The 22960-nt window shown below is 50.4% G+C and overlaps 8 protein-coding genes across 8 annotated transcripts; 5 read left to right on the forward strand and 3 right to left on the reverse strand.

Moving 5' to 3' along the window:
* Window positions 1–965: 965 nt before the first annotated feature.
* CPAR01_00794 (MNNG and nitrosoguanidine resistance protein) lies at window positions 966–2922 on the forward strand (the record flags this gene model as incomplete). The annotated part of the gene is made up of 5 exons (XM_060485084.1): window positions 966–1033; window positions 1087–1342; window positions 1419–1455; window positions 1512–2194; window positions 2251–2922. 5 exons carry the CDS (start codon window positions 966–968, stop codon window positions 2920–2922), a joined length of 1716 nt encoding a protein of 571 aa, XP_060355941.1.
* A 1371-nt stretch (window positions 2923–4293) lies between these two features.
* On the forward strand, window positions 4294–8442 carry CPAR01_00795 (major facilitator superfamily transporter; the record flags this gene model as incomplete). Its single annotated transcript, XM_060485085.1, has 9 exons — window positions 4294–4441; window positions 4542–4699; window positions 4774–5718; window positions 5775–5820; window positions 5873–5890; window positions 5953–6031; window positions 6135–6210; window positions 6673–6909; window positions 6991–8442. Coding segments are annotated over 9 exons (3159 nt in total), but the record flags the coding sequence as incomplete, so codon positions are not given.
* A 797-nt stretch (window positions 8443–9239) lies between these two features.
* Window positions 9240–10852, forward strand: CPAR01_00796 (MNNG and nitrosoguanidine resistance protein; the record flags this gene model as incomplete). Its single annotated transcript, XM_060485086.1, has 2 exons — window positions 9240–10115; window positions 10175–10852. The coding sequence occupies 2 exons, from the start codon at window positions 9240–9242 to the stop codon at window positions 10850–10852; spliced, it is 1554 nt and encodes a 517-aa protein (XP_060355943.1).
* Window positions 10853–11382: 530 nt separating this feature from the next.
* On the reverse strand, window positions 11383–13048 carry CPAR01_00797 (FAD binding domain-containing protein; the record flags this gene model as incomplete). The annotated part of the gene is made up of 6 exons (XM_060485087.1): window positions 11383–11592; window positions 11655–11844; window positions 11896–11944; window positions 11995–12712; window positions 12772–12912; window positions 12974–13048. 6 exons carry the CDS (start codon window positions 13046–13048, stop codon window positions 11383–11385), a joined length of 1383 nt encoding a protein of 460 aa, XP_060355944.1.
* Window positions 13049–13855: 807 nt separating this feature from the next.
* On the forward strand, window positions 13856–14316 carry CPAR01_00798 (uncharacterized protein; the record flags this gene model as incomplete). Its single annotated transcript, XM_060485088.1, has 3 exons — window positions 13856–13985; window positions 14041–14090; window positions 14143–14316. 3 exons carry the CDS (start codon window positions 13856–13858, stop codon window positions 14314–14316), a joined length of 354 nt encoding a protein of 117 aa, XP_060355945.1.
* A 483-nt stretch (window positions 14317–14799) lies between these two features.
* CPAR01_00799 (fumarylacetoacetate hydrolase) lies at window positions 14800–15992 on the reverse strand (the record flags this gene model as incomplete). Its single annotated transcript, XM_060485089.1, has 6 exons — window positions 14800–15013; window positions 15064–15160; window positions 15224–15480; window positions 15539–15597; window positions 15660–15898; window positions 15962–15992. 6 exons carry the CDS (start codon window positions 15990–15992, stop codon window positions 14800–14802), a joined length of 897 nt encoding a protein of 298 aa, XP_060355946.1.
* A 769-nt stretch (window positions 15993–16761) lies between these two features.
* CPAR01_00800 (uncharacterized protein) lies at window positions 16762–18114 on the forward strand (the record flags this gene model as incomplete). The annotated part of the gene is made up of 2 exons (XM_060485090.1): window positions 16762–16975; window positions 17045–18114. The coding sequence occupies 2 exons, from the start codon at window positions 16762–16764 to the stop codon at window positions 18112–18114; spliced, it is 1284 nt and encodes a 427-aa protein (XP_060355947.1).
* A 73-nt stretch (window positions 18115–18187) lies between these two features.
* CPAR01_00801 (uncharacterized protein) lies at window positions 18188–22960 on the reverse strand (the record flags this gene model as incomplete). Its single annotated transcript, XM_060485091.1, has 2 exons — window positions 18188–22478; window positions 22872–22960. The coding sequence occupies 2 exons, from the start codon at window positions 22958–22960 to the stop codon at window positions 18188–18190; spliced, it is 4380 nt and encodes a 1459-aa protein (XP_060355948.1).

The following is a 22960-nucleotide window of genomic DNA, read 5'->3' on the forward strand; positions in this document are numbered from 1 at the left end:
ATGGAGAAATGGAGAAATCTCCTTGATAGGAAATGCACTTGTACAACCTTGAGGTCTACTCAAGTCAGGTTATACACAGCCTGGCCCTTTCTGCCGAGCGTCTAACTTGTGGTTGGGACTGGAAAGAAGCAAGTCAATGGTTCGAGTGGGCTACTCGAGTAAGTAGATGAAGGTATCAATAGACAGACTTCTCTTCATCGGGAATGGAGACTATCGCAGTCCTACTGGTATTACCTTAACCATTGTAGTGAATGGCGTCCTCGTCAATCACCACTTCCTCATATGCATCTTGGCGAGCTCCACTTCAAAGTTGAAGTGACTACGATGGAGCCGATCTGCCTTACAACATGTCAAGCTATGTCAAAACCCTCAAGATTCTATAGCACACGAAGTCGCGGACGAAGTTCTCCGGCCGGTTGCCACAAACAAACAGATTGGGCGCGTTGTGGGATTTCCTGGAAAGACTAGAGTTACTGAGGAGACTCTTTGAAGGCTCTTTACCCCACCTGGCCTAGTTGACATCTTTTTGACGTCAAGATGCTTGCCTTAACGCAGGGGAATGAGACTGATCATGAACCCGCTTTGAGAAATATGGGTAGGGCAAGCTGATGCTCATTGATCAAATTATTGGTGACTCCTGCATGCAAAGTGGAGCGTTTGATCTGTTGGTTGGAAAGGTCCGATGGCCTGCAGAGACTGTCAAGATTGATACTCTACTTGAGAAGGCGAGTTGATCCCTGACTGAGAACCGATTAAACTGAGCCTGGACTTCAGCTGAGAAGACGATCACCCGAATGACCCACTAGATAAACTACATGTTCTGGCCGACCGAGCAAAGCCCACATTGACTCATGGGACACATGTATCAGAGCATTTAAATGACGAATTATTATCCATCCGGACTAACATGTCCGCTCTTGATCTCCACAATTTGTGCTGGTGAGGTCACATAACTGTGGGTAACTATGTCAATCATAGGCCATCAAAAACACACTGCCGGAGGTTTTGCGACGGAAGGCGACCTTGCTCTTAAGTACAAAACATGCAGTTCAGTAACTGAGTTCAAAGTTTCGAAGAATAAGCCAGAGTCATTCATCTACCTACAGGCTACCGCAACTGTGCAACGTCCGAAATGCACATAGATACCGACGTCGACAACGGCGGTCACCGAGAACCCGGCGCCGCAGCGCAAGCCTCCCGAGACGACCAGTCAAACAGCGTGCTGAATAGCCTCGATACTCAAAGGGCAGACCTTGTCGGGAATTGGATGAAAAGTCGCTTACCTGAGCACGAAAACCTTCCATCGCAATCAGTCAGCTGGTGGGACCCAGGGTTGGCAGCAGTAAGTGCAGCCCAACATAGGCTCAGCCTCGAAAACCTTCACAGTGCCTAATGGAATTTACCTTATGCTTGCTTAGTTACGAAAGCATATCTCTATGATGTGGTGCAGAAACAGTAAGTCTCATCCGCGCTCTACGCGCTCACTTGCAGCCACAGCTCACCATCTTCAGCTTTCATCATCTGTTTATCGATGTTCCTCATCCTCTGCCTTTATTGGGGCATTGTGTTTCGCATCGAGGAAAACCTCACCTCTCTCGTCTGTTTTGTTGTCGATTTTGATGGCAAATCTGCTCCCTACAACGATATCACGCCTTTAGTAGGTCCGACGGTCACAAAATTGGCGAACGAGACGCTGTGGGGCCCCATACCATCAATCGGATATCAAATACGCGATGCAAACGAGTTCGAATTCGACCCCATGAAGGTTCGCGAAGCCGTCTATCACTTCAAGGCCTGGTCAGCAATCATCATAAATCCAAACGCAACAGCTTTATTGCAAGAGGCAGTCTCGATCGGAAACTCTTCCTACGATCCAACAGGCGCAATCCAAATCATCACCATGTCTGGCCGAGATTCATTTATGACATATAGCTACATCTTGCCAAGCCTCACGTCCTTCACGTCAAGTTTGACAGAAACATTCGGCAAAACATGGGGCGGCATGGTAATGGCCAATGACTCCCTGACAAAGGAGACTCTTCGGCAGGCCGCGAGTGCCGTCAACCCCGGGGTGTCACCTTTGATGTTAGATCTGCGGCCGTTCGGGCCGCCTGCGGCAATTCCGGCAGTTACCTTTGGGCTAAGCTTTCTCATCGCCCATCTCGGTTTCACCTACTACCTTGCAGACGACATGGTAAGTCCGAGCCTCTGATGCTTTGATACAAAACTGATAACGAGGTTGGTATGTAGAAATGCATTGTGCCTGAGGGTCATCCTCCCGTGCACTACTGGCACTACGTCATACGCAGATATTTATCACTCATGGCAGCCTACTTCTTCTTGTCGCTGGTCTACTGTTTGATATCGCTTGTCTTCCAAGTTCCCTTATCCAATCCGCCAGCTTCGGCAGTGGAGGTCGCTAAGAATCCGAACGCTTATGGGAAAGCCTCGTTCATCGTCTTCTGGCTGTTGAACTTCTTCGGCATGGCAGCACTCGGAATGGCCTGTGAGAACATGGCCATGATTATCGGCCCTCGATGGGTTGGTTTGTGGTTAACGTTTTGGACTCTCACGAACACGTTAACCGGATTCTGGCCTCCCGATATTGCCCCAGGGTTTTACCGGTGGGCGTATGCATGGCCCTATCATCATGTGATTGAAGGCAGCCGACAGATTTTGTTCGACTTGCACTCGCGCATTGGCCTCAACTTTGGCGTTTTGATTGCGTGGGTGTCGGTTAACACGATTTTGTTCGTCCCCGCATGTTACATTTTGAGGTGGAAAGATGAAAAAGAGATACGTCGAAAGGAGACAAAACTTCCACACTTTCATTTGCACAGGTATGATTTCGAGAAGCAAATTCCCAAGCAACCGGGAGTTGAGCCGCCAAGACGGAAAAGGGGATTTCTTCGGGCTTTGTGAGATTGTCGCGATTTGACTAAATAGTTGATAGCTCTTGGAACATGGCATGTAACAATGTGCTGCAAGATGGCACAATTGAGTAACGCTGTGACTGTAAAACTCTCAATACAAGACACGTAGCAAACGCGGGTGTCGCAGTGAAGACGTGTCATAGCATAGCAAGGCGGATTATGGCATAACTCCTTACGCGACCACAAGCCCATGGGTCATCTTCAGGACCCTTCGCTGAACTTACGTTTAGATGCAAGTGATAGCCGTTGATTTTGACTATGCAGCTGTATCCGATTATGGAACCGATGATAGGATTGACTCTCTCGGGGCGCGTTTCACTCGAAGCATCCCTCGCGGAGCACTAATTATTGGCCGTGCGAAAACATCTGACGACCCCATTCCACCACCCAGGGCGCCTCTCGTTCGCCTTGGCAACAAATAAGTATGAGATCACATGAACGCCATAGTGTACACTGTCTGTACATAATCATTGGTGATCCTGGGGGTCTTTGGTTCTGATTCGCTATCGAAGTTAGAGTTGAAGGTGGCATCGGAGCTGCGTGAGTGCGGCATGGATATGCTGGCAACCATGATCTAGGTGGTATTCGTAATCACCCCTCTCGGAATTCTGGCGCTCATGCTTGCATGCCTAGAAGCAGCCTGCAGTTACACGACATACTTCAATAGCCTGACTTCATCATTGTGCTCTGTCATCCTGTAACGGCTTTGACGTCAAAGTAGTGAAACCCGTTGTCAGCAACTCGGTTCCGAAGAGTCCGGATGAAAATCAACTGTCCCAAGCGTTTGATGAAAACATAGACTGTAACAGGTAACATACCAACTCGCAAAGGGTAACCAGATTTCCTTTCCGGCTTGCGACGTGGGGAAAGGCCTTTTGCCTCGAAATTCAGATGGTCGAGTGAAGTTAGTGTAGACCCAAGGTTGGGAAAGCGGTCCCACTGGGCGGGCGTGGCAGACTCCAAACCATATTCAGCACAAACCCCAGCGAAATGCCAACCCTCAGTTCCACGGCCGCCCACCTCAATGCGACTCAATCTGTGTTGAACTGTGGGAAAAGACTAAAATCCCAAGAAATCCAAGTGTTCTTCCTCCCGTACCCCGCATTCTTGGGCCGAACGTGCCACCCTTGACGGGCACCTGGGTCAGGGTCATTGGACGAAGGCCACCCGGGACAGGGCTGGGCTTTAATGCAGAAGACATCTGCCGAAGAAAGTCTGAAGGTGATAAACTGTCCGTGCCAGCTATTCAAACTTGCTTCCCGCTCCTTAGTGGCTTTGGATAGATAATAATAGGGGCCGGTCACTACCTTGACCCCTCATTGAAGCTACACTAAATGGGCTTGGCCGTTTTCAACGTCGCATCCACAAGCTGCTAGGCAAATTTTCCAGCCGTCAACGTAGTATTTTCGGAAGGTCGCGTTCAAAGGATTCCGAGCATCGTCTCGGCCCAGCTGTCAAGATGGTGCTCTCCACAATAGACGAGATACCAATCGAGTTTGATAAGAAACGTAAGCTTCCCTCCCTACCCCTCTCTGTTTGCTGGCGCAGGAGTAATTCTCAGTATTCGTGACAGAGCCAGGCCTTAACGATTGACAATGTCTAAAACAGAGTATAACGAGCCGACGACGGTCGATGTCAAGTCCGAGTCTATCCAGTATGCGGACGAACCCGTACAGTTGGAGTGGACGGAAGAGGAGGAACAGGTCATCAAGCGTAAGCTCGACTGGCACACTGTCCCACTGGTGACGACCTTGTACCTTCTCTGCGTATGTGATCTTTTCCTCCCGTCAAAAATTAGCTGGCTGTCGCACCGCCACTGACTTGCCTATCTTCGGGGTAGTTTTTGGATCGAGCGAATATCGGAAATGCCAGGATCCAGGGCATGGCCAAGGATATCAACCTTGAAGGATACCGGTTCAACTGGGCCCTGTCAATATTCTACATCATCTACCTTCTCGTCGAAGTACCGAGCAACATTATTCTTAAACGCGTCGGCCCACGATTCTACCTGCCATTCCTTGTCGTTGGGTTTGGTTTAGTCTCACTCTGCACGGCTTTCGTACGCTCATATGAAGGACTCATCGTTGCCCGCGCCTTCCTGGGAATCTTCGAAGGCGGTGCCATGCCAGGGTTCTCCTTCTTTCTGAGCAGCTTCTACAAGAGAGAAGAACTCTTGTTCCGGCTGGGAATCTTCATTTCAGCAGCGTCATTAGCTGGCGCATTCGGTGGCCTGCTTGCCACTGGTCTCTCTCGCATTCCGGAATGGGGGTTCGACAGTGTACCTATCCATACATGGAGGAACATATTCTTCTTCGAGGGATTCGTCACAATGCTCTTCGGAGGCTTCGCACCTCTCTGGATGCCCACAAGTCCCGCCACCGCTTACTTCCTTGACGAAAGACAACGAGCAATTGCGGCAGAGCGTCTGCAGCGCCAGCACAAGGCCGATGTTGATCAGAAAGTCACTCTTTCCGACGTGAAGCGAGCCGTGTTTTGCATCCATAACTATACATGCGCCTTCGGCTTTTTCCTGATCAACATCACTGTTCAGGGAATTTCGGTATTCATGCCGACCATTCTTGCCGACTTGGGCTGGACTGCGACGCGAGCGCAGCTGTACTCTGTACCGCCGTATGTTGTGGCTGCTATCACAGCCATCATCATCGCGTGGTTCAGCGACCGAACACGTCAACGCGGTATATACCTTGCCGTGTTTTCGATGATTGCTGTTATCGGTTTCGCCATTTTGCGATTTGCGACCGAGGCTAACATCAGATATATGGGCGTAAGAGCTCTCTGTCCTTTTGTCTGCCTCCTTCATACATTCACTAATGATCCCAGGTATTTTTTGTCACAGCAGGTGCTTTCCCAGGTGGTCCAGGATTTTGTGAGTCAACTCCTTTCGTTGCAGTCTGATTCTTTTGCTAACATCGTTGCAGTGAGTTGGGCGATGAACAGTAAGTCTATGACCTTCGGTCGACCCAAAGAAGGTGAAAAAAACTGACGCACTCGATAATAGACTCAGCAGGCCCTTCCGTACGCGCAGTCACCAGTGCCTATGTTGTTTCAATCGGCACCATGGGGGGAATCGTTGCGACGTAAGTAGATGTTTCTAAGAACCTGTCAAACGGCTATGACAACACACACCAGTCTTTGGCTCTAATCAAGCAATGCCTGCACTTTCGCTGACGTTCACGATAGGTGGACCTACACGTTCAAAGACGCCCCGAAGTACTTCACTGGACACACTATCAATCTTGTGGGCCAAAGTCTGACAGTTCTGTTGGCGGTGTTCGGCATATTCTATTGCTTATATGAGAATAAAGCAAGAGCTGCTGGAAAGAGAGATCACCGCCTGGATGGACGGACAGAAGCTGAACAGAGTCAACTTGGTTACAGGCACCCGTCATTCCGCTACATGTCATAGGGTAATCAATCGAGGTAGTTGAGCGGCTGAGTGTTCAATCCAAACTCGGACCATCCAGCACAAAGTTGTGCCCTTCAAGTGGACCATTGTGGTGCCTTCCCGATGGTACCAAAAAACCGAAGGCGTGCATAAGTGCATGTAGCTAGCCTACTTGTCGCAGTAGTTACACGTGATAGATTATGCAGGTGAGATTTATCGTCCTGATTGAGAAAACCCATCTGGTTCTTCATTTAGTTGCATATTCCCCCGCATTTAGTTTGACCAGTCAGTCCTGTTCAGCTTCAGAACGCCCCAAGTTGATATTTACGGTAGGCTCCTATTGGCTTGAAACCAATCCTTACAGATACGATGCGGCTCCTGAACACACGAACGAAGGAACTGCGCGTTTTCACCCACTCTCGCATTCCATATGCTATCCTGTCTCATACTTGGGGCTCGGAAGAAGTCACACTTCAGGACCTGCTCGCCGGAAACGCGTCTAGTCTTGAAGGTTATACGAAACTGGTTGGGGCTTGTAATCAGGCATTGTCGGATGGGTTTGACTACATAGTAAGTTGAGCCTGGCAGCCCAGTGTCCCTGACCCCGAGCTCCCGCAACAATAGCAAGGTTCCCATTAACTGACTTCGCAGTGGATCGACACTTGTTGCATCGACAAGACAAGTTCATCTGAGTTGACGGAGGCCATCAATTCCATGTGGGTCTGGTATCAAAACTCTCGTGTCTGTTATGCATACCTTGAAGACGTCACCCAGGAAGATGTTGATGTTCTCGGTGGCTACTCCAAGAGCTTCATGAATAGTCGGTGGTTCACGCGTGGCTGGACGCTTCAGGAGCTCATTGCACCTTCCACCGTCATATTCTACTCAGATGACTGGTACGAAATCGGCACACGAGACCAGATGCGAGAACCTCTGGGGAAGATTACCGGCATCGACCACAAGTTCTTCGAATATGGAATCCTAGGTCGGTACAGCATCGCCCAGAGAATGTCCTGGGCTTCGAAGAGAAAGACTACCAGAGTCGAAGATCAGGCGTATTGTCTGCTTGGGTTATTCGGGGTTAGCATGCCTCTACTATACGGCGAAGGTGAAATGGCGTTCATCAGACTTCAGGAAGAGATCATGAGGCGAACGGATGACCAGTCAATATTTGCCTGGTTGTTGCCTGGACATTCAGACAGGCCGTCTCGCAACACTGGGTTTCTCGCCAAGTCCCCCTCTTGTTTTGATCAGTCTGGCAGCATCACCAGGATCGATGCCGACCATCGCGTGGCACCGTATTCGTTCACAAATAGAGGCATCCAGATCGAGATGCCGATACTAGACCCGAGCAGCTCGAAATATGGCTTCTCTTTCATCCCCGGAGATAACAATGAGCAGATTGGTTCCGCTGCAGGAATCTCATTCACTTTCTCTCCAACGAGCACGATAGCTATACTCAATTGTAACAAAGCGGGCCGTCAGATAGGGCTCTATCTCGAGAGAAAAAACGATCTTGAGCCATTCTACAGGTGCAGTCACAAGCTGGGCTTTGTCTCAGTTCCAGATAATTGGGTTAAGCAGGCAAGACTTGAGACCATCCTCGTCAGGGCTGAAGATCCGGAAGATATGGAATCGCTGTGGGGCAAAGATTCCGATGCGCAGCATATCGTCGTGGAGTTGCCACAAGAACTGGATCATGGGTACTACGACGTGAAGGCATCCCCGGCGGATCGTTGGGCCAGTAGTGGCCCCTGGAGCCACTCCATCATGCTCTCTTACGATGTTGAAACTAGCGGCAAAGAAGAGGTCCCTTATCTACATGTTCAGAACGCAGAAACTGAAGACGGCTTCTGTTTGTTCTTCAAGTTCAAGGCTCCAGGTCCGCATAACGCGTGTCTTCTGATGGACGTGGCCGCCGGAGAAACTCCAACCATTCCACAATCACCATCATTCATCGTTGCTGGTCCGCTAGCGGAAAGCCGCCTGGAAGGAGAGGGAAAATTGGGAAAAGTCACGGCTGAGCTGAACTCTTCACGATTTGCGAAGGTCTGGAAGATTACGATGGAAAAGAGTCAAACCACTTTAGATGCACTGGTCTGATAGTTTTGAAGTTGCTGGTGCACAATAGAAACATATGTCTCAGCTTAGTATTTCAAATACACGGCTGGCCCTGGCAGGTACTAATCAGACAATCAGAACGCCGTGATATCACTTCAAATTCTTTTCTCTGCTGACGTGGGGTCCCGGGTCATGTGTTAGCAGAATCTACTGCGACATGCCTTGATTGGTCTTGACATTGCATCGGCTTCTGCATCAAAGCTGGGATCGAGGTTCCGCAACCTAATCGAGAGATGCATCATGATTCTCAAGCTAACATAAGATCGAGGGTGCTAAACGCTCAGTACAAGTTCGAGAGCCGCCGACGCTAGATAAAAAGCACGAAGGCCGAGACGCCCGCCTGCTTACTTACACAGATTGCAGACTTACCCTGGACAGGGGTAGTGTCTTTTCTAGCGCAACTCCGTGGCCTCTGATGTCATCTCGGAGCTGAGTCGAAAGCCCAATGTACCTCGTCGTGACAAGTACGTGTTCAACCAATCAAATGGCTGTACGGCGTAGCAATCCCAGCGAAATTGTTAACAGGGACTTGGTCGTCTCACTGGATCTTTTGCACCACGCATCATCGACTTGCACGCTGGAGGATTTGACGTGGAATTGCCAAATTCGATGGGATGTACATAAAGCCAAGACACTGACAGTGGCAGAGGCGTATTCCAGCAGTTGTTTCGGTATTTTTGATTGAGTGTGTTTCAAGCCACTGAAGCAATCTGACCGTCAATCGGGGGAAATCCTTCTCAGTCTGCAGAAAGGAAGTCAATTCGCCCAACCCAGGAACAATGGCTAGGTCTCAGTCACCGACCTCACCGGCCCGTACCGAAGTCGATCACTCCAAGAACGATGGCCAAGACAACGAGGAAAACGGCGTGCACCATCGTCACCAAAAACCTCACCACTCTGTTGGATTCTGGCACCCATCAATGAAAAAGGTTCGCGCCCATGTCATTCGGTTATGGATTCAGACGATCAGCATCCTCTTTCTTTTCATCCTCGCAGTCTTATCAATGTACTGGGCTGTTCTCTTCCGTACCGAGGACAACCTGAGATCAATCATCGTCCATGTCGTCGACTTTGATGGACAGTTTTCTCCGTACGAATCAGTACAGCCAATTGTTGGGCCAGCAGTCGTACAGACCGCGCAGAAGTCACTGGACAAGCCAGGCCCGTCACTGGGATGGACTATCTTACCGCCTTCATATTTCAACAACGATCCTACAGCAGTGAGAATGGCCGTGTATGACTGGGATAGTTGGGCGGCTGTGATAATTCACCCCAATGCTACAGCAGCTCTCCAAGAGGCCGTTGCGACTGGAGATGCAAACTACGACCCCTCAGGCTCAGTGCAGATCATTATACAAACCGCGAGAGATTCGACAACGTACCAGAGCGACATTTCACCTTACATCACCCAATTTACGGAGCAATTTACGCAACAATTTGGAAAGCAATGGGGTCAGACTGTTATGTCCAACACGTCCTTGAGTCGAGATAACCTCGCGAGAGCATCTTCTGCTGTCAACCCCGGCATTGCGCCACTGATGATTGATCTACGCCCCTTCCAGCCTGCTACTGCTACACCTGCAGTGAGCATTGGTCTAATTTACTTGATCATCATGGCATTCTTCTCTTTCTCTTTCTTCTTGCCAATTCACTCAGTAAGTTGGCATAATCATCGCATCCTGTTGATATACAGCTGCTAATCTACCCTGCGTAGAAATACGTACAACCGCAGGGTCATCCACCTTTACACTTCTGGCAGCTCATCATCTGGAGATGGCTAGCTACGATCGTCGCCTACTTCATCATCTCCCTCAGCTATAGCTTAATATCTCTCGCCTTCCAGATACCGTTCAGCGCGCCCCCAGCTTCACCAACGGAGCCAGCCCCTACATTTGGAGCTACAGCTTATGGCCGCGGCACCTTCCCAGTCTACTGGATGCTCAACTTCGTTGGCATGTCCGCTCTAGGCCTCGCCTGCGAAAACGTCGCAATGATTATTGGGCAGCCATGGACGGCTCTGTGGCTCATTTTTTGGGTCATATCGAATGTTTCGACATCCTTCTATGCCATCGATCTATCACCTGGATTCTACTACTGGGGCTATGCTTGGCCACTTCACCAGGTTGTTGAGGGCAGTCGCCAGTTGCTCTTCGACTTGCACTCCAGGATCGGATTAAACTTTGGCGTGCTTTTCGCCTGGACAGCAGTCAACACTGTGCTCTTCCCATTCTGTTGCTACTTCATGCGATGGAAGACGGAGCACGACAAGAGAAAGGCGGAAAAGGAGAAAGGCCGATATGTAGTTGAGACGGAGGATGGTGAGAAGGAGTATAACAAGCCTGAAGGGCAGAAACCACCCATTAGAAAGCGCGGCTTCATGAGAGGTCTTTGATACCTCAAATGATCCATGCTCATCTTGACTAATTAGATCAATACTCATAACCATCCCGTAGAATAATCAGCTATAAAAGAATGATTGTAGTTCTTGTCTATATTGCCAAGTTGAAGATGCACTTGCTGCGCATATAATGTCCCTTACCATGTACTCCGGTGACATCAGAAACGTGAAGATTTCCACGCATCAAGGTGTGACACCATGTCAATTTGCAGATATCATGGCACAATGTTGGCATCGTAGCAGAGCTCCTTCAGGGGTTCTTTCAGGGGCTACGGGGCTTGGCTTGGGTGTGTTGGTGGCGGCGGCGGGTCACGATCAGCACTAAACTTTACAGTGATCCTCAACTCTACGGCGGGTCATGGCAGGGAGAAAATGGAAGTAAAGAACTGTATGCTATCGCTGCGGAAATAAAGAGTTAGGTATACACAAAATGCCGATTACCGAGGCATGCTCCAAAGCCCGTAATATTATCACCAGTACGCCGAAATGCCCAAATCCCCCGACTCGATTGACAGCTTGGTTGCTCACAAGTTGGCATGGGGCTTGTCGAAGGGATCGCTCTTCATCGCCTCTTCGACTTCCTTGTACGCGTCGTACCCGTACAGCCAGGGTTGGACCTCAGGGCACGTCCACCTGCTTGGGAACGCCCCCTTCAGCTCCTTGCCAAGTTGTGACAGGAAGATCTGATCTCTGGCCTCTTGCTCAGGGCCGTCATTCATGTGGAAATCGTGACGCTAGAGAATGTCAGTAACTGTCGAAGAATGGGATACCCTGAAATCTAACGAGAAAAACTCACCTGCTTGAATGTTTCTCTGACGATAGATTCCCCACGAGCCTTGCGCAACTTCTCGTATGACTTTAATGCTGCAGGGAGTTGCGACTTGGACTTGATATGACCAAGGAGCAGTCCAAGGACAGCACCATCCTCCACAGCTGAGTTGGCACCCTGTGCAAGGTAAGGCAGCATGGGGTGGCATGCATCACCGCTTGCAAGCGTTAGTGAGGGTCGATATCTCAGATCTCAAAAGGGCACTCACACAAACACAAAGTTTGACTTCTCGTTGACCCAAGAAATCATTTCCTCCCCTGGAAACATGTTAGCTCATACTATGATGGGTCTGAACACGAAAACTTACTGTGCATCAGCTTCCACTTCTCAACACTGTCGACCGAGCTGAGGAATTTCTTCAATATCGGGTCCCACTCATCGAACCGGCTTTGCATCTCTTCAATTGATCCTGCTTGACGGCTCACACCCTTGGGAAGATCATCGGGTGTAAGCAACACCAGGTTGTACATCTTCTCCGCTCTCATCGAGTACCCAACGCAGTGAGCACCGGGACCGACCCAGAAGTGGACCTGAGGCTTCTGAATCCACTCTCTCAGCTCCGGATCCGTGACCTCATCAAGGTTGAGAACCACACGGTAGGCAAGGTCACCCGTTGCCAGGGGAGGATCGTCCTTCTTCAGGTAGCACGCACGCGACCGCGACCAGAGTCCATCGGCGGCGACGATGAGATCTGCCTTGGCCTTGATTCCAGACTGTGTCGTAAGCTCAGGAATGTCGAAGTCGATGTTCTCGACCTTCTCGCCGAGGTTAAATGTAACGCCGAGTTCCTTGGCGCGCTCATAAAGTGACAGCTGCAGGTCGACGCGGTGCAAGTCGATGAATGGTGCCTGATACTTTGCGCGAATATTCTTGTTGAAGTTCTCCTCCAACGCGAGCACTTTTCCAGAGTAGCGATGCACCACCAGATCCGTCGGCTCAGATGCCGATTTCCACAGTCTGTCTGGCAGACCCCATTTCTGCAGAATGCGCGTGGAGTTGGGCGTTACTTGCAGGCCCGCACCGACCTGGGGAATAATGTCAATAAACCTCATTTGGGGCCCTCGAACTTTGAGATGGGGCTCACCTCGAGGAGCTCCTTCGCGGACTCAAACACGGTGACCTTGTGTCCCGACAAAGCGGCTGCCACTGCGGTGGCTAAACCACTCAGCCCGGCGCCGACAACAATAATTTCCAGTTGGACTGGTGATCTGATATGCGCTGTGACCTTCGTATTCATCGTCAGCATTGACGCGCGGAAAACCCGTCTTCATGGAATGAGAACTCACCGCCATGTTTCCGTTGCTGTTGGGTGAAGATGCGTTTGCCCTGGGCGAAAACCAAGAGTTGAGCCAACGGAACATTTCAAAATTGCTTGGCGATGAGCTGCAGGTCGGTAAAGATGCAGAACCAAGATCTGAAAAAACACGTCGCGATGGCAGGAATCCCTTACCCTCAAATCCTCAAATCTTCAAGAGGTGGTTGCAGCTGGGTTCAGCAGTTCAACCCATGTTCTTTACTTTCGCGGACATAGGGGCGCCGGCAAGTCCCTAATGCAATCCCCGGAGATCCCCCACACAAGCCGGAAGCACGGGATGCGTCCCATGGGGAACAACTAATTGCTAGTAATTAGGTGGACGCCAGTGGCTGAAGGCGGTGGTCACAGGTGGACAGAAGTCTCGGGATATCCGAGGATCCACGGGTTATCCGCCAAAGTTGTGTCCCCAACAGCGCCAGTTCGACGACGAAGGTAAAGGTTACGGGAGAATAACCCAAAAAGGCTTTAGATTGGTGGGACTGGACAGATGGAGGCGAAATCGGCAAAGCCGGCATGAGAGCCAAACTGTCTCCAACTCTGGCACAGAAGCGATCGAACAGTCAGCTTCCAGACCATTTTGTGGGTTGACTTTCGGGTGCGACTTCGGCGGAGCTCAAGCCGCTATCTGCCGGATATATGGGAGTTGTCAGCGGCCATCGGGAGAAAGGTGCGGCACATCATCGTGGACCAACATCACGCACGTACTTACGCGGCTCATTCTACCGGAAGACAGCCCAAACTATACTCCTTGCTCAATCATCTCACAACAAGCCATTGCGATCAACCATCACAATCTTCAACGTCATCACTTGCCTTGTTCCATCACCCCTCATTCTCACAACAACCCCGCACCATGGCGCCCAAGGGTCCTTTCAAGCTTGTCACGGTCAACACCGCACCTGAACGGGCGAAGAGACTTATCGGCCGCATGACTGAGGCGCTCAAGGATCAGTACACGATTGACTATGTCGCCAACTGCGAGAGTAAGTTAAATAACTCATCCATAATGCAAATCTCGTAAGCTGACGGTATCGACAGCAATCGCCGAGGTCGAGGGCAAGGTGAAAGAGCACAAGCCAGACGTCTTGGTATGAGTGACCCCAGCCAACTGAAGCTTCTTCAACTAATCAACCTGCGCAGTTCTGTGCATCAATGTGGACGGCGGAGGAGGCAGAGCAGATCCAGGCAACCGCAAGGTCAATTGTTCCTAACATCAAGACCCACGCGATTCCTCATGGGCTGCAAGTTGAGAGGGGGCCGGATGCTATTGTTGAGCACCTCCTTGAGAAGGTTCCCCAATTGCTCGAGAGCTAGTTCACCCACAACATCGAACATAGAATGAATCAAATACAAAATTCTTATGAAGTTCTGATGTCCACTACCATGATCGGGTATTCATCGCAGTGAACCTTCCTAATGAGTGATGTTGTGCATCGGGGTTCAAATTTGAAGAGTTCATCGTAGAATCTAAGGAAGGACTGTTTCACACGAGTACCAGATGGAGCAACTTTCGCTAAGGTAGGTGATTAAAATGCAATTCATCCTAAGGAAATTTGAATTGTCTGGGGGGATAGAAACAAACAATGCACATAGTCATCCGGGATTCAGGGAGCGTGAAGTGCCAACAACGGTAAGAACTTGGAATCTTGCAAGAGAGTCATGTTGGGAATTCATGTATCATTTAGTCTAACCCAGATAAGCAGCTCATCACTTGTATCCTTTCACTCATTGATTTCGCCAAGTCTTCGTGCACCTCAATTCGTTTCATATCGCCTTGTCCTACACGTGCTCTCGCATCTACTGTCCAACCTCATTCTGGAAGGTGTTGACCAACGTGCCGATATGGGGAAGAATCTCAACGTGGAACTCGTCAGCGTCCTTCAGGGTGACCTTCGGTGTCCGGCCCAGGCCAACTCCAGCAGGAGTTCCGGTAATGATTACTGTTCCAGCGGGTAGGGTTGTGCTTTGAGACAGGAAGCTGATGAGCTTCGGGATGCTGAAGATGAGGTCGCTGCAAGGCCTGTCAGTATTGATGAAGGTTATGAGAGCAAGTGAACTTACTCAATGGGAGAGTCCTGGAGAACTTCGCCGTTCTTCAAGCCACGCATCTTCAACTTGGTTGGGTCAGGAATAAGATCCTTGGAAACCAAGGTAGGGCCTGTTGGAAAACATCTGGTTAGTTTCATGATCCCCTCTTCCCAAATACCCTAGGATAACTCACCCAATGGACAGGATCCATCGAATCCCTTAGCGAAGCACCATTGCGACTGGTTCAGTTGGTACGTCCGGGAAGAGACGTCGTTGCAGGCAGTATAACCCAAGACATAGTCCAGAGCGTTGGCCTCGGATACGTTCTTAGCGGTCTTGCCCAACACGACGGCGAGCTCAGACTCGTAGTCGCCGCAGTCGTCAGCCTGGGTAAGCAAAGGGAGTACTGTAGGCGCGGGCCATGGGTCTCCTAGTGCAGTGCTTGGCTTCCTGTACAATGAGTTAGCACTGATTCTCCAGCGGTTTGCACCGACCCGGGCGATCTTACAAGAACACAGTCGGGACCGTAGGCAGTGCCAGACCAGTCTCCTTTGCGTGTTGGACATACTGTTTGTGGTTAGCTTCATGTCTCTGGCCAGAGTAGTAGAGAAACATCATTGGCTACTCACGTTCAAGCCGATGCATCGGATCGTTCCGACCTCCTCGGCAGAGACGGGTGAGAGGACGCGGTCAATGACGGCCCGCTCCTCGGTCTTGGAACCCGGCTTGATGACGCTGGATCCGGACCACACCACAACCTTCACTTCCTCGCCCTTGCGCACAGCGAGACCAACATCAACAGACTCTGATTCAGGCTCACCAATGAGGATCTTGTTGGAATCAGAGCGGGGGACAAACCGCACGAAGCCTTGAGTTTGTCAGCGGCGGCGTTCTAGTGTTAACATCCATTCGTGCAAGATGAACAACTTACGGGTGAAGGGCGTTTGTGTTTGTGAAGCCATGGTGTATTTGTTGTCTGGTGCGTTCCTCAAAGTCAGATGTGCAGTGGTATCGTAAGATTCGAAGCTCAAGTCAGACTTGGAGTGGCAGTTCGGATGATATTCACCAGCAGGAGGGTAGAAGTAAGGGCCGTTCCCGCATCGTGAAATCCGACTGGAGAAAGCCCGCTATCCCTGCTGGGGTTCTCCCCCGCACAATTGCCGATGGTTGGGGGTGGTCGGCTCGGAGGTCCGGGAAGTTCGAGAGTTCGCTCCCAGATCTTGACGCCGCGTCGTGCTAATCGTAAGTCCATCCACCGTGATTGGTCAATGGCCGGCTGACACATTGACGCCTGCGGAAAAGCCGGGCAACTCAAAGGCGCAGCTGGGGGAATTGTGGGGGAGTTGCGAGGATGAGGGATGATGGCGATGTGGGATGGAGGGGCCGAGAAATGAGGGGTCGCTGTCGGCGGCACATGCGCCGACCATCGCCGACGTCGTGGCTTTGTGGATTCGCCGGTACTTGATGACGGTTTGTTTAGAAATGGGCTGATCAGAGTGGACGTCTTGTGACAAGAGCTATCCGTTGTCGGTCGGAGCTATTATTACTTGCTTTCCCTGTCACGCTGTCGCGTGTAAGCAGTCCAGCTTTGACAACACATACATCCAGACACTTTGCATGAGGGACACCAACCAGAGAAGCTCTCAAGCTGCCAGAAGACTCACAGCCATCGCTGCAACGATTACACCGCGAGATTCACCGATAACATTCGTGGGAGAACACCAGCAGAACATGTCTGGAGCACAGGAACAGGCGCCTCATGGCGCCGAGTACCGTCAGCACCTTCCAGACATTAGCATTCCTCGCTTCACGACGATGCGCAATCAGGATGCTCACGAATATGCCAAGGTGTTCAAAGAGAGCGGCAACCCGCCGTGGCTACATGCCCTGTACCTTCATTGGCGTAGCCTTTTCAAAGAGCCATACACCGGCATCACAACAGATGGTGAGATCTGCCGTGACACCCAAAACCACTAACTTTCCCGCCAAGAAACCATAATTGACCCGGATTTAGGCACGGTCAAACGGGACTTATTCAAAATCGCCGACGAGGGCGTGCCGATTCAGCAAATCGTCGATGCTACAAACGCGGTTCTGTCACAGCTAGACGACAAGCAGAAGACAACCCTCTCATACCATGTCGATTCCCCGGAATGGCGATCATGGTCGAACCCCGAGTTTCTCCTCAGCGACAAGGGTTTACGGCTGGATGAGTTAAATCCGCAAATCCGCGACAGCATCCTGAAAGTCCTCGAGACGACGCTATCCCCTGAGGGGTACGCGAAGGCGCTCGGTGCCATGCGCGTAAACGGCTTTTTGGGCGAATTGGTACAGACACCCACCATTTGCAACGAATTCTCTTACAACTTTGTCCTCTTCGGACTGCCCTCGGCGACGAGGCCATGGGGCTTCTCATTTTACGGTCACCATCTGTGCCTGAACATTTTCCTGTATCAGGGTCAGATTGTAGCATCGCCGTGGTTCACTGGGGCAGAGCCGAACCTGATTGATGATGGCCCATACAAGGGCACTCGTATCCTTGAGACCGAAGAACGGCTAGGCTTGCAGCTTATGCAGTCGCTCCCAGCAAACTTGCAGCAAAAGGCGCAGACCTACAAACTCCTCAAAGATCCCGCAATGCCGAAAGGACGGTGGAATCACGACGACCAGCGACATCTCTGCGGCGCCTACCGAGATAACCGAATTGTGCCATATGAGGGAATTTTGGTGTCGGACATGACAGGCGAGCAGCAGCAGCTGGTTCTTGGTATCCTGGAGCAATATCTCATCTATCTTCCTCAGAAGTCCAGGGAGATCCGGGTCAACCATATCAAGTCTTTCTTCCAGGAGACGTACTTTAGTTGGATTGGCGGCTTCGGTGACCAAGATCCCTTTTACTACCGCATCCAGAGCCCGGTTATCCTCGTGGAGTTTGATCACCACTCAGGAGTCTTCTTGACAAACAAGGAGCCCGCAAAGTTTCACATTCACACTCTTCTGAGGACGCCCAACGCTGGCGACTACGGTATGGCCCTTCGACCACTGATTCCTGGTATTGAGCAAGATTTTGTGTGGGAAGGTTAGGTATACCGCGGTCTCTAGGAATCGGGTAGAGGCCACCAAGTCGAGTGTATGTACTTTTAATGAGAAGTATCGGCTAGAGCGCACTCCATTTGCCCCATAGTCTGCCACCTCTGTTTCCCTTAGCTTCAACACCCAACCTCTCTGGCGTTCCAACGTCAATCCCGAACCTCTCATCCACAACTGGAGCATCCAACAAGCTATCAATGCTGCGAGAATCTGCCTCGGTCGCACTGCGACTCCACCACCCCAAGGCGAATGTGTATCCCTGGAATATTCTGTCGAGTTGCTGCTTATTCATCCATTCAGCGTCTTCGGAAATGTGATTCGCACACAATTCGCTCCCTGCGAATAAGGCCATGCTGCTTGCTATTGAAAGTGGGCTTCGAGGAAGAGTGCCTTTGAGATCGACCATGATGTAGGCCGTCAGTCCAAGGACCATCATTGCACCAAGCAAGATCTGAAGAATGAGTTTCGGCGTATAGTTCATTATCAGGCGAGATTCTTCTCGTGAGATCGTACCGTTTACACTTTGTTTTTCGTTTTGCTCCTTCGTCTGAGTTGAAGCGACGATAGGCGTTCGAAAGATGCTCGATTCCATTACCTGCACCATGAACTTGGTGTAGAGGCCGTTTACGACATCGATCAGCTGATCAGGATTCTTGGTCAAATCGTCCCTGCTGACCCCCGTGGTTCCAGAAAGTATGTATCTGAAAAATGGATCGGCCGGGTCATCTGAGATCGAGTTCGTAACATTTTTATCGAAGTGAGGTTGAATACGATAGGGGAAAAGATCTAGCTCGGAATCATCGCGGGTGAGGTTCTTTGCAGTTGACTCATTAGGAGTCGGTGTGGATGTGAGGCTACTTCTTTGAAAGATGATTTCGCCTTTTGGCCCTATGAGGGACGTGAATTTCATCCCAACCTGAACCTGCTGAACAACCTGCGCACATACGAAAGGGCGTTCTGCGAAGAATATCCCGATCGATGGGCAGCCCATCGGATTATATGGACGTGCCGAGTCTGGATTCGTTTTGCAAGGGGAGCATTGTTTACTAACAAGAACTCCAATATCGAGATCAAAGAATAAGCCCACCAGCCCGTCTGTTTTATCTCCTGTGGCTTTGAATGACACATTCCTGACTTGACTGTCATCTCCTACCCGACAGGTCTCTGGAAGCAAGTCAATAGCGGTTATCGTTGTCGACACTGCGCCTCCTGTGGTGGATTCTCCTCTATCTCTAACTGTAGCTGGGTGACAGAAGAGTCTTGGTCGCAGTGAAGGCACCTCATTACTGAAGTTGAAATTTTGATTCGAGCCACCTAATTTCAAAATATGATGCTCGTCATCAGGTAAGCCTAGAGAGTCGAACGATGGAAACACTAGATCATTCCATGTCGCTGAGTCCGGGCTTTCTGTCTTGTTCAGCCGCACATCATTCAGAAGCGTCGCTGCACCGCCATCGTTGACAGCACTATCACTCCAGTCCAGGTTCCAAGTATTTTTGAGCTGAGTATTGAAGTTGATATTCGTGGTGAGCAGCTTTTCAGCCCACAAATTGGAGACGACAATCGATAGAACGCTGCCTAACAACGCCGCGAAGATGGAAGAGGATAGCCCAACATGACCTCGTCTGAGAGCCTTGCATAGTGCAACAGGGGTTACTTCCCCCATCGGATTGTTCGTAATTCCTTGGTATGATGGTATAGCCCGAGTCCTCATGATACTGAAGATTGAAAATGTGGTGATAGTGAAGTCAAGGCTGTTGAAAATACTGGCGATGGCCAACACGATGAGGGCTGAGCTATATTGTGTTCCGTAAAGCGCCCAGAACATGTCCTGAACTGTAAATCCATTGCTCTTGATGGATTGACGATACGCGACTTCGAGCGCGATGATAGTGACAAGTGGCAGCGTGAAGGTAGCTATTACAAAATACAACCGTGCTGTCATGGGAATCCAGCTGCGCTGTTTCTGTTTCGGCTTTCGTATGAAACTCTCATCAGCTAGAAGTATCTCGCGGGCTTGGATTCGGAATTTTGAGCCATCAAAGTCTGTAGAGAATCTGTGTCCGGATAGCTCGTATGATATCTGGCTAGTTCTACATTCTCCAAGAGGGGCCAAGATGGTATCGATAGACGGACTTCGAGCGAGAATTGCCGCATTCGAAACAAGCAAACTAGGATCCTGAGAGACGGAAGGGGTAAATTGAAAGATAATATCCAGTGCGAGTAGGCCTAGCATCATCAGGCTGACCACTATGATCCACAGAGAGAGCGGTCGGAATCGAAGTCTCTCTTGGGTGTATGTGCCTTCAGCAGAAGCTATTCCATGGGATTTGATCATGAAGGATTCTTTGAGAAAGTTTACAGTAAGCTGAGTGATGACAGAGGTTGCGGATGCAATCATGGTGTCGATTTCGAAGAACTTGTAATATCCAGCTGGAAGGTCTTGTGATGTATGGCTCATAAGTTCAAACATGGCGGCAGAACCTCCTGTATCATTACCCGAAGTGTACTTTCGAGCGGAGTTGCCAATGTCTCTGCGTGGTCCATCCATAGTTGAGTCGGCGGCGACGAGAACAGAGTACAGCAACTCAGACAGCTGTTGGTCGGTCAATTCGTCGAGTTGTTTATCGGCGTCGAGTGGCTCTTTAGGGTGAATCAGGGTCTCGTTCTTATCGGTGCCCATAGTAAGAATGCTCTTTCCCATGGTATATGCGACTTTGCAGGATACTGCTGTGATATTGGCCATCGATGTTGTGTAGTCGAAACTGAAATATTCGGTTCCAGGCTTGGTCCTTTGTGTGATGTTACTCGCTATGAGGAGTAGGCGAAGATCGCCTTGAGGCCCACCGGATCTTCCCTTGTCGGAGCAGTACGCCCTATAAATATTGTACGTTGTTAAAGTCCCAAGGCAACTCTCGCTGCCATCGGCACAAGTGCTAAGAAGGATCTTTGTGTTTCCACAAGAAGGCATCTGTACTTCCAATGCCCCGCTGAATTCGGTGATGTTACCATCTATCTTATCGAAAACGGTGATGTCCGGTTCTTCACAGATCACGTGTGGAACGATAGAGTCAACATTGGCGGAGACATGCTTGATATCGCTGATTCCTGGTGTTTCAGTGACGGACGCGTCTTGGAAGACAATTCCCTCTTGCGTTCCAACAGCTTCTGAAATTTGCCCTTGGAGCACCTGCAAATACTTTACTGCCGAGACTGCAGAAATGTTACTAAACGAATAGCTCGAGTATGTGACATTTCCAGAGAGAATGGTTCTGTCTGTTCTATTATTCAAAGACCAATTTGTGGTTTGCCAGAAAGCCGACCCGTCAAAAGCTGAGTTCACTTGTATCGGAAGCGACCCCGACATATTGACGGCTACGGGTACCATTAGCGTCGTGGATAATAGAGTAGCCAATTTGAGGACAGCAAAACCTATCATCGTGGCTGCTGCTATCCAGTGTCCGTTTCGGAATGACCTGACCAGCCCCGTCGATAGGATCGGAGAGACGTAATCTAGCAGGAGACTCTTGGGTGCCGGGCTTGGGCCTCTGGCCATTTGCTGCCATGGCTGATGCATCTTGCTATGGTAGTCGACTTGCCTCCAGAGGCCCGTGATGGCCACGAAAATAGCGGTAGGGCCGTAGGTCCAGGAAAACCTGCTTGATGTTGCCGTGATGATGAAACCCGAGTTTGCGATGTCGTATCGGACTAGAACCACTAGTGCAATCCAGAGGGCAGTGAACAGAAAGGCAAATCCGAGTAAAGAGGTCGTCCGAAGCCAAGGAGGCGTCCATAGCGCTCTACGTATTGAAGGCTCTGGTACGCCTCCTTTCAGCGCCTCTACGCTGTCCGAACGTCCATCGAAGGTTGTAGAAGTCGGCTTTATGTCGGCATGGGTCTTATGGTCTCGCAGAATATCGATGAGCGGATAGGCAACATCTGATCCATCATTGTCTGAGCCCCAGACTTCGTTACGTTGGTGTCTTGAATAAGTTGCCAGAGTTGATGTCGAACGATCGTGGAGTTGAGATCGCGGATTCTCTCGATTGCCGAACCCTGGGTCGTAACTGGTTTCGCTAGAGAGACCATAGGCGGAAGCGATAGACCACACGTCGACGGTGCTTGGAGACGAACCCTGAGCTGAAATAGTTTCAGGATGATCCCTGTCGTTTGGAGCGACAGATCGTCGTGTTATGTCCATCGTCGAAGTAAGGGGTGGGCATGAGGCGGGCTGCCTTGATCGCTTATCGGTAGGAGGCTGTCGAAAGGTATGTTGTGCCTCTATGACGGTAAGGGATAGAGAAGGAATGAAAGAGCAACTAGATGTCGAAGGACCCGTGATATTTATCGCGCGGAACCTGCGATCTTTTCTTTAGACATGCTCATGTTGCGTGCAAGAGGCTGTAGCTCAAACAGCCGATGATGAAGTGCTGATCGGGGGAGGATCTTCCCGCTCCTTCAGGGGGCTCCACTGTGTAATCCTGAGGACCAACAGGGTTTCTCGTCCTCGAATGCACCTGAACCTCAAATGGAGGACGACGGAGAGCCTGCTGCATCCCGCCACACGATATGCAGTTCTTCGGACCGACAAAGAGAAGAACATAACGTAAAGTGACTACAAGACACTCGAGGAAATGTCTGTGGTTGCGTTATCGCGGCCATCACAAGACAATCTTCGGCACCTTCAATCTTGGCTAAGAAAATGCAGCTAAGCCACAGCAGGGGCCAAATGACATTTTGGGGTATCAGACCTTACTACGCAATGTTCAAGGGACGAGCGAGCAAATATACGATCCTCAACGCGGGTCTCAAGCTGGCTAAGATCTGTCAGAGCCGGCAT

The sequence above is a fragment of the Colletotrichum paranaense genome (assembly GCF_030867605.1).
Source record: "Colletotrichum paranaense strain IMI 384185 chromosome Unknown Scaffold_1.1, whole genome shotgun sequence".
Lineage (NCBI taxonomy): Eukaryota > Fungi > Ascomycota > Sordariomycetes > Glomerellales > Glomerellaceae > Colletotrichum > Colletotrichum paranaense.